This window comes from Oryzias melastigma, linkage group LG14 (assembly GCF_002922805.2).
Source record: "Oryzias melastigma strain HK-1 linkage group LG14, ASM292280v2, whole genome shotgun sequence".
In the NCBI taxonomy this organism is placed as follows: Eukaryota; Metazoa; Chordata; class Actinopteri; order Beloniformes; family Adrianichthyidae; genus Oryzias; species Oryzias melastigma.
In genome coordinates this window covers 16,941,626-16,952,168 of record NC_050525.1, presented here as the reverse complement: position 1 = coordinate 16,952,168, position 10,543 = coordinate 16,941,626, and the positions used below count along the sequence as shown (strand labels likewise).

The following is a 10,543-nucleotide window of genomic DNA, read 5'->3' as shown; positions in this document are numbered from 1 at the left end:
CCAGGAATAAAGTTGTACAATTATATGAAAGTTTTTGTAATTTTTTCTAGAATTAAGTAGTACAATTATTAAAAAGTTGTAATTTTAACTAAAGTAAAGTTGAATAAAAAATGTCAAAACTTTTGAGTCAAAATCATGCGAAAATGTCATAATTTAACTTAAATAAAGTTTTAAAATTATTAAAAAAAGTCATAATTTTACGAAAGTAAAGTCATTATGAGAAAAAAGTAAAAGAAAAATTCAGTCAAAAAATTACGAGAAAAACGTTTTGATTTAGAAAAAACCAAAGTCATAAAAGTATGAGAAAAGTTGAAGATTTATGAGAATAAAGTGGTAAAAATATTTTTTTAATTGTAATTTTACAAAAATAAAGTCACTATGAGAAAAAGTCAAAATTTTCAGGCAAAAATAATATGACAAAAGTTTGTTAATTAACCTAAATAAAGTAAAATTGTGAAACAAAGTAAAATGTTAAAAGTTTGATTAAAAAAAAATATGAGTCAAAAAACAATCAGAAAAATTGGTAATTTTACAAAAAAATAATGTACCATTTTAAGAAAAAAGTAGTTATATTATGAGAGTAAAGTTTCTATGATGTAAAAAATTTAGTCAAAATATCTGAAAAGTCATAATTTCAAGAAACTAAAGTAATAAAACTGAGAAAAACGTTTACATTTTTTAAAAATAAAGTGGTAAAATTACGAAGAAAGTTGTAATTTTACGCAAGTAAAGTAATAATGAGAATAAAAGGTCAAAGGTTTTGAGTGAAGATATTATGAAAAAAGTTGTAATTTTACAAAAATACACTCATTAAGAAAGTCAATTTCATTCAATTAAGGTTGTTGTGAAAATCAATTAATTTTAGTAAAAAAAATATGAGAAAAATTCATAATTTTACCTAAAAAATAATGTTACATTTCAAGATAAAAGTAGTAATTTTATGAAAGTAAATTTGCTACGAAGTAAAAAAATTGAGTCATAAAAGTGAAACTAAAGTCGTCAAACCATGAGGAAAAAAAGTCGTGATTTTATGAGAATATATTCTTAGAATTATGAGTACAAGAATATTAATTTTCACAATAATAAACTTAAAAATGTACAAGTTATAAGTTGAGAATTTACAAGATTAAAGCCAGACATCTATTTTATTTACTAAGAAATATATATTATCTTAAAGGCCGATTTAAGCATAAATAATCTTAAATTGTTAAGATAATTACGGGATGAATTCTTTGTCATTGATCCCTCTAACATGTGACCCTTCAGGTCTCCGTGGAGCTCCGGGATACTCCCTGGAGCAGGCTCATCATCTACCCATCGAGATGGACCCGCTCATAGGTCAGTGCACGTCGTGCACGTCAGCCGTCTGTTCATTTCACCTTTGCAAATCCATTTACGTTTTTTTTATATCTTTGTTACAGCAAACAACTCAGGCGTAAACAAGCGTCAGATCACTGACCTGGTGGACCAGAGCATCCAAATAAACACTCACTGCTTCGTGGTTACCGCTGACAACCGCTACATCCTGGTCTGCGGCTTCTGGGACAAAAGCTTCAGAGTTTACTCGACTGAAACCGGTTGGTGTTGTGTTTCTCTTACACTTAATTATAAAAAATGTATGTTCTCCATCATCAAAAAAATGCTGAAAACATCATTTTCATTGGAGTGGGTCTTTAAGGAAAATACAAATTTATCCAAGAACTTTCCATTTTCATGGGAGTTAAGCTGAGAGACTTCAAAAGCATCAACCGAGGCTGGATGTGACTGATGTCGACTTCAATCTCCGTCTCCACAGGAAAGCTGACCCAGATCGTGTTCGGCCACTGGGACGTGGTGACCTGTCTGGCTCGGTCGGAGTCCTACATCGGAGGAGACTGTTACATAGTGTCGGGCTCCAGAGACGCCACGCTCCTCCTGTGGTACTGGAGCGGACGGCACCACATTATAGGGGACAATCCCAACAACAGTGAGCGTTAACAGAGTGGAAATGTTAAATTAAACAGTTTTAGAGGGTTTATTGTGGTTTACTGAGCGGTTTTGTCCTTTAGGTGACTATCCCGCTCCCAGAGCAGTGCTGACAGGACACGACCACGAGGTGGTGTGTGTGTCTGTGTGTGCAGAGCTGGGGTTGGTTATCAGTGGAGCCAAAGGTTTGTCTTTTCTCTTAGCTTATAAATGAAATTTGCCACAAAACAGAACAAAAAAACTAAAAACAGGTTAATTTTGGGTGGGGTTGCTTGTGGTGTTTAGAGGGCCCGTGCCTCGTCCACACCATCACCGGCGACCTGCTTCGGGCTCTGGAGGGCCCGGAGCTGTGCCAGCGGCCGCGCCTCATCTCAGTGTCCAGCGAGGGCCACTGCATCATCTACTACGAGAGGGGTCGCTTCTGCAACTTCAGCATAAACGGCAAACTGCTGGCCCAGATGGAAGTCAATGATTCCACGCGGGTAAATCTGATGGATTTCATACAGGTCACGTTAGCATGCCGGCACATTTCAAGACTGGTTGTTTTTCTCTCCACAGGCCATCTTGCTGAGCAGCGATGGGCAGAACTTAGTGACCGGAGGGGATAATGGAGTCGTGGAGGTGTGGCAGGCGTGCGACTTTAAACAGCTTTATATTTATCCAGGCTGTGACGCCGGCATCCGCGCCATGGACCTTTCACACGACCAGAGGTAAAAGAGATCATCGTGGAAAACCAAATGCTTTCAGTCGTGTCTCTTAGCAACAGATCTTTCTAAATCAAGGAAGTCCTGTTGTAATCAGGTTAGCTTCTTATCCCAACGAGAGTCCCCGTGGTTCATGTGGACAGAGCTTTAAATTGCGTTTTGTTAATGGGATGACTTTAATCTCTTGAGGTGATGGTGGATGTTGCCTAGCAACGTAAGCATCTTAGGTTACGCTTAAATCTCACTACAATTATCTATTAATCTATTGTAAAATTGTTCCTTGTGGTTTTTTAATTATAATTATACTGTTTTTGGCCAAAAAGAAGCGGATTGATCCGTCGCTACCTGATCTGTAACGGCTACCCAATCCATCCATGCATGCCCGCTAAAATATTTTACTGGTAAAGTATCTCTTTGGATTTTAATAATAATAACAATAATAACCTCTTGAAATGTTTATAATAATGAAAATGTTTATTTTGATTAAAAAAAAGGGAAAATAAAAAGAAATGTTATGGATCAGGGCCACACGATCCTGCTGAGGGCTACAAGCGGACTACAAATGTTTTCTTCTTCGTCTGTTGTGTTTGACGGAAGTTTACTCCCCAGCGTATGAGGACACCGACACTCTATATTCACGTTATTAATTGCTAAACCGGTTACAGAATCTCCTCAGATTAAAATTCGCTCACTTCTCCTCTTTTCCTGTTGCTAACAAATTAAAAATAAAAGCGATCAAACAGAGAATGACTCAAAGTCGTGCAACTTTCATTCTATCGCGCATCGTTGAGATTTCCGTTGTGTGTAATAACAACATACAGTGTTGCATTTAGGTGAAGTTCTTTTATTTTTCCAGTCAAGAGGAGCTCTCTGTTGTTAAGAAAAACATAAACTTGTTTGATCATAGAGTTATCCGCTGTTTAAATGGCTCAGACAGGACAGAATATGCAACTGGCCTTTTAAAATCATTTTAATTTTTTAAAAATAGATTACAAGGTTTACAGTCCTGGAACCACAAACATATGACAAACATACAAATTATGGGAATGAATCAAAATCAAATTGCTTTACTGTCTCCACAAAGAGGAAGGGATGTAATATTTGTGCGTGGGTAGACGGATCGGGTAGCTGTTACAGATCGGGTAGCGACAGCGTATTTTCTGTCTTTTGCAATTTTTATTTTTTTTGTGATTTACAACAATATAAATGAAAAAAATACACATAAAGGCTTTTTTATCTTAATTTTATTTTGTAAATGTCCTCCATTATCAGAAAAGTGCTACAACAACATATTTAAAACACCATTTTTATCGGACTGGGTCTTTAATTCATAGGACCCCCCCCCCCCAAAAAAAAAAAAAAAACCTCCCAAATGAAGCATTTTCTCTGCTGAACCTCCAACGATCCTCCACTCTGTGCAGGACTTTGATCACCGGCATGGCCTCTGGCAGCATCGTGGCGTTCAACATAGACTTCAACCGCTGGCACTACGAACACCAGAACAGGTACTGAGGTGGACCGCCAGAGGAAGAGGAGGACCGCGGAAAGAAAACAAGAAGCGATACATTTGGGTGTGTATCTGCGACGTGGAGAAGCCACCGGTGCTGAGACGGAGAATTTAAAAAAAAAAAATACATTAAAAAAAAACAAGAACTCCAGCTGAGGCCTCCTGCTTTGAGGCAGAGAGAGCGCGCTGGTGGAAACGGCTTCCTCTGTGCATACATGTACGTATGAAAACCCACAGACATCATACCCAGAAGAGACACACCCAACCCAGCTAATACAGATTGCAGTGTGGGGGATGGGGGGCGAGGAGCACCCCACTGGTACCACACGGGGCAGGCGGAGGGAAATTTTGTCTTTATTTTGCAAACATTTTCACTTAGGTGGTAATTCTTCAAAATTTTCATTCATAATAGAGAAGATGTAAGTGAGCACCCCCGCTATAATCGGTGCTATTGGCTCGATTTTTAAATTCAGTGGCGTTGATTTAGCCGTTTTATCCGCCTGAGTTCATGTTCGGTTTACCCACAGCAAGGGTTCCATCCATGTAAATACGGCTCTGCTTCCTTTAGAGTCACATTTTCACGACACCAACTGTGCTTCTCACCTTTAATTTATTAATGACTTCTTGCTGTATGTACAATACTGTGTAATAATTGAGAAAAGATGGACCGGCTTGGAGGACGACGGCGATTGCGAGATGAGGAGGCGGTCTTGCCGGCGCCACCAAGGATGACAAACACAACTCTGACATGATTTCCTTTGTATATTCGGTGATTGTTTTGTCAAATATGTACATATAGTTTTGGTTCAGGCTTGGCAGGAGATTCAGCTGAATAAGACCGAAAGAAACTTTCACACTTAACCCACATTTGTTAATGATTTAAAGAAAAAAAAGGATCAAATCAATGTAAAAGTTTGTTTTGTATTTGCACTTTGCACCAATCACATATCATTATTTATTAGCTTCTTTCTGGTCGGCTGCCCGTTTTGTTTTGGTCCATCTTATTTTTATTTTTTATTTTTTTGTTTTTCTTGGGGATTATTTGTGCATTGATGTTTGTATTTAAGACGTGTGATTCTCAGTTTTACAACATCACAGCTGTAAGCAATATCATGATTTTTTGTAGCTGATAGAGGCTGGAGGGAGCAGACAAAAGGCAGGCTGACATCTAGGGGGTTCCGTATGTGTGAAGCCATCTCGATCAAACGCGCACATGCACATACTCTATCCACAGGTTCAACTTACTTATCCAAAAAAAAAGGTTAAATATTTTTGGATCTATGAAACCCTAAAAAAAACTATTGTATTCATGTTTTATTGCAAAGATGTAAATTATGACATGCGTGAGTTGGAAAAAAAAATCATAAGAAAAATAAAATATGCAAAGAATTTGAGGTCTGGGATTTTATTAATGTGTTTTTTTCCTCTTTTGTCTTCAAATATAAAGGGTTTGTGTAATATAATTCAAAATAAAGGTTTTATTTAGAAAAAAACGTATTTTATTATACTTAAATAAACTTAAAAAGTAAAGAAAAAGTTCACAAAAATCGACTTTAATGAATGATTTAACTATTTTTACGCCAAAAAAATACATAACTTTTAAATCTAATATAACATTTTTGCCTTCACATTAATTTATTTACTAAAAGTATGAAATGTATTCATCTAACCTCTTTTGGGGATTAAATTTAAAAACTACTAATTCAGTTTTTGGAGTTGCAGACAGGTGCAGTCATTTAACTCTTGATAACTTGAAAAGAATTAGCTTTTTTTTAATAGATAGGCCATATATTTGCAGTTTTAGTTCAGTTTGGGCATGATTTCATTTATTATGATATAACAAGAATAACTGAATATTTTTTGCTTTAGTAAATATGAAACAATTTATTCCAATCAATGACCTGAGAGGCTTTTATTCTGAAAGGAGCGAGGTCCAATAAGGAGCAGCTGTGAATGAATTAAAACCTTCAGGTTTGTGTCAAAACTTTATTTTTTTTGATATATTTCACGCATCAAAAATATACATTAATGTTTAAAATGTTAAGTGTTACTGTAAGTGCATCGCCGTGCTTGAGAGCGTATTGATCCCTCCACGGCTGAAAATAGACCCCCTCGCCCGTCCTGCCTCTCTCATTACTGACATCAAGTTTAAATATAGACGCTCAGATCAAATGTTCCATGATTTATTTATAACCTATTTAATATGGAAAACAACATCAAATGTGTAATTTGTCTTCTTTCTGTGACTGTAATCCATGATTTCTAGAATTCCAGACATGAGTTTCTCCAAACTTGTGGAGCACGAACACAATCTGTTTTAAGATGTAGTTTTTCTCCACCTTCCATTCAGAGGAGAACAGGACTGTTACCATTATTGGAGCTGCAGATCATGACGTTAAACTTCTGAGATGATGTAGGACTTAAATGGTTTGACCAATAATGAAATTCCAATGTAATACATTATTTTAACCTGTAGGGGGCAGCACACAAACGGGTTTTGACTATATTTTCAAGAATTAAACATTAATTTATTTTAATTTGTCAAAAAATTGGCAATGACCAACAGTCTACGCTTTCAAAGCCCCATTTATCGAGGTCAACAGCCCAAAAAAAGTTGATTTAGGATTTGGTTAACCTTTATCAACGTGCATATTCATTTCACACTCATGGATAAACCATTGCTGGGTGAAGGAAGGGGATCAACTTACGCGCTTTATCCACAGCTGTGCACAGGTTGGTATTTAAAGGGACGCATACGTACTAAGATCTGAACAAAATTTCCTTTAAACAGCAATGAATTTAAGTAGGATGGGCTAAAAAATAAACCTAAAACTCTTGAAACTCCTAGAAAGCAGAAAATCTGAAAATACATGTTATAACATGCATTTGTATGCTGCTGAGTCTTTTATTTTTTTATTTACTTTATTTTTTTTCTTAATGTGATTGACATGATATCCACTTCAACATATTATTATTATTTTATTATTATATTCATGTTTTACCAGGCTTGTATTTTGGTCCACCCTTTTTACTGAGGTTGTTTGTGGATCAAATTGAAAAAAAAAAGGGCAAATTTAGAATTTTTATTCCCATATTTATATCAGCAAGCGTGTTTCTTTGTTTTTGGCATTCATGCGGTTTAAATGAGTCCCAGAGATTTCTCTGAAATGTCAAAAACAACATTATCCGTCCATTTTTGTTGTTGTACTTTACCACAGAGACCCCCTCCAAAAAAGAAAAATCCCTTTGGCAATGTGGCTAACTAGCAACCAACCATTCATATTTGACATCTCTTGTTCTGCAGTAAACAGAAAGGCTCTCAGATGTCATCTCCAGAGATTATTCTTTTGTTCTTCTCATTCTTTTTGGACAGTCACAACTCTCAGGGGTTGACGAACAAACTCTTAACTTTGAAGCAGCTCTTCAAATGTAACCACGTTTGCATTTTTATTATTTTTAAAACCATGTTTGCAAGTGAAAAATAAGAAAAAGAAACTGAAATGATAAATGTGCTTAACTTGCACATGTTGCTTGTTTACATTACTTTAGTTTGGATCCCTATCGGTGCCCAGATTGTGATTTGCTGTTTAAATTAGGCCATTAACACACTAATATACAAAGAAAAGATCAAATAAAATTTGAAATTGTTAAATAAAAAAGGCTTCTCCCTTATCTACTCCATTAAAAATGGACCATAGGGATTAGTTTCCCGTATGATTTGATTTTACAGGCTTTAATACTCAATAAAGCTTAAGGGATGTCTTTAATAAAACATGTGAGGACTTGCTTTTATGCTAAAGCAGGGTTACTTACTGGGTTCGTAGTTGTTTTCAGTGCTCAAAATGATTTTATAAGACGAATTAGCTCAAAATTCTGTGCATAATTTTCATTAACATGTCCTATAGCTACACTGAAGCACAAATGAAGGGAAATCATCTTTATTGTGGCGTCGTCCTGGAATACAGATGAGGCTGACAGCTGCGCAGATTCTCCTCCGTCTTTGGTCTCTATGGAGACGGGGATCGGGAGCTGTGCGAGCAGACAGGCAGGACAGAGCTGCGTTGCCAGATCTGACTCAAATCACCTTGTAGCTTTTGCCTCTTTTGACCCGAAGTGTCAGCAGAGGCAACGCTTCTTCCTTTTTGTCGGTTTCTTATAACTGCGATTGTTTCCTCGTCTCCATATGAACACATTTTTACATGGAGACATGCACACATTTCTCTATTTAATTTCATTTTAATGGGGGGTTTTCTACAGATTATATTTTTGAAATCTCACTTTAAAAAGCTGAAATATCTTAAAAATGAAATGCCATCATGCTTTCCATTTATTTTGGAAAATATAGCCTTAAAGTTGACATTTATAGATCAGTGAATTAAGGTAAATATGTCCTTTTCCCATCATTTAGTGCTCTGGAAGTCAGCATGGAGACTGACATAAGGGCAGGATCATGCATGTGTGAAGTTCTGTCAGCAAACTTTAGTGTTCTTTTGGGATATTAAGGAGATTTGAAATGAGAGCGCAAAAATTCTGGAGTCTGTGCTGTTCTCAAGCATCTCCCTCAGGCAGAAATGGTGGATATGGTGGACCTCTGCGACGAAATGCTACAGATCTCCATGTTCGTGAAAGAACTGCCTCCCTCGCTGCTGCAGTCCGGGATGGAGGAAGAAGAGGAGATGATGTTTTTCAGCCTGTGCAGGGAGATGATGAGGAGCGTCAGCAGGAACGCCAGCAGGCCGAGGAACAGCCACACGTACACGTAGACGTTGCCCTGGCGCCCCGACGAGGAGGCCGCTGCAGACGTAGAGGGAAAAGTTGGGGAGAAACGCAGGAAAGTCAAGTTGTTTATTGGAGTGATTCCAGTCTCGTTATGCTCCTCCGACAGGAAGTCCATCCCAGACATCCTGACTGCAGAACAGACACAAAAAAAGTAGAAAACCAGTGAGAAACAGCAGACGCTAACAAAAGTTCAACATGAATCATTTAAAATACCTGAAGGGAAAGTCGTCTTTTTCTTTTCGAGAGTTGCCAAATATTTAAAAGTCTCCCTTCAGGACACTTCTGCAGTGTGGCAGTTTGCTGACAGAAGAGCTTCTAACCGGGTTCTTATATAAGCTGCAAGCTGCCTTATTGTGAAAATGTAATAGAAAGAAAAATGCAGGATTTTGAACCAGTAGTCCCAAAGGAGAGCAGTCTTTTAGTTAAATGTACAAAACTAGTATTTTTTTCAGGGATCTTGAAACATTAAGATGGAGCGGCTGTGAAAGAGCAGTCGGCCTTCCAAAAAATGCAGTAATTACAAAATAAAATAAAATCACTAAGTAGGTTTTTAAATCTTTATCAGGGGTCTGCAACCTGTGGCTATGTGTGGCTCTTTTATCACTCCCTTGTAGCTCTTTGGTTAAAGACAAAATAAAAAGTTAACATTTTAAAAAGTAAAGGTAAGCAAATCACAAGTTTAACCAAGAAAGTTTTATTACCTGCGATAATGCTAGTGTGAATGCTTTTTGCTGAAGAAATTTACTGTAATAGCTGCTGAAAATGCTAAAGCTATTTGCATACTGCTAAAATTGCTAAGGGACTTAAAGTTGTAGATATTGCTTTAAGTGCACAAAGAATTTGAAAAATTTCTTGAAAAATGTAAAAAATTCTGTAAAGTTTAAAAATGAGTAAAGGTATGAACTCAGAATTAGTCTGTAGATGCCAAATTAGCCAAAAAAAAAAAAAATAACTGAATTAAATAAACCCAATCTTATGAGATTTTTAGAGGTGCCTCAATGTAAATAATCAGATTTATTTTTTAGAATTAATATGTCAGAAAAAATGTTTTAGGTTACCAGGACGCACAAATACGGTTTGTTAGGACACATAAATTCCAAAGTGGACTACCATGAACAGCAGGGGGAGCACTTGTCTTATTCAACCTGAAGGTTTCTTGCCTGAAGCATCATCATCTCATAAAGTGAGGCGTCCTTATCTTATGAAATGAAACTCATCATGTTCACAGAGACAGCTGAGAGTTCAAACCCCTTCTACTGTATATTAGTACTGTTAATAATAGTTCATTGTGATTGCGACTGGAAGATAAGAAGTGTGTCGAGGAAACCTTCACAAATCTTTGTGCTGACGAGAGAAAAGAGGGAAAAAAAGAAAGAAAGAGTGATTGTCTGGTGTTCGGTTGAGAGCAGCCTCGTGTCTCGACTTGATCTGTGACAGCTGAAAGAGACACTTCAAAGGTGGAAAATGACTATGACCACAATGAAAGCAAAAGGTCAGCACACACTTTTCATCTCACTTTGCTCTCATCTGCCAGCTCTGCCCTCTTTTTTTCCCCCTCTCTATTTTATTATTCATTTCATCATGCCCC

The 10,543-nt window shown here is 36.8% G+C and overlaps 2 protein-coding genes across 16 annotated transcripts in view; one reads left to right on the top strand and one right to left on the bottom strand.

The window, feature by feature from the left end:
• The window catches only part of nbeaa (neurobeachin a), a 108,785-nt gene extending 103,215 nt beyond the window's left edge, over window positions 1-5,570 (top strand). For all 13 annotated transcript variants that reach the window (XM_024261998.2, XM_024262035.2, XM_024262005.2 and 10 more), the window contains 7 exons: window positions 1,267-1,338; window positions 1,422-1,577; window positions 1,796-1,966; window positions 2,049-2,150; window positions 2,251-2,447; window positions 2,524-2,675; window positions 4,091-5,570. In XM_024261998.2, coding sequence (XP_024117766.1) covers window positions 1,267-1,338; window positions 1,422-1,577; window positions 1,796-1,966; window positions 2,049-2,150; window positions 2,251-2,447; window positions 2,524-2,675; window positions 4,091-4,181 — 941 coding nt within the window. In that variant the 3' untranslated portion in view covers window positions 4,182-5,570. The remainder of the gene's footprint in view (window positions 1-1,266; window positions 1,339-1,421; window positions 1,578-1,795; window positions 1,967-2,048; window positions 2,151-2,250; window positions 2,448-2,523; window positions 2,676-4,090) is intronic.
• Window positions 5,571-6,656: 1,086 nt separating this feature from the next.
• The window catches only part of LOC112138900 (serine-rich and transmembrane domain-containing protein 1), a 19,133-nt gene continuing 15,246 nt past the window's right edge, over window positions 6,657-10,543 (bottom strand). For 2 of the 3 annotated variants that reach the window (XM_036215299.1, XM_024261566.2), the window contains exon 2: window positions 6,657-9,084. In XM_036215299.1, the coding sequence (XP_036071192.1) occupies window positions 8,738-9,079 (342 nt within the window). In that variant the 5' untranslated portion in view covers window positions 9,080-9,084 and the 3' untranslated portion in view covers window positions 6,657-8,737. Of the gene's footprint in view, window positions 9,085-9,168; window positions 9,303-10,543 lie in introns of all 3 variants that reach the window. The other variant, XM_036215300.1, reaches the window with a different exon arrangement.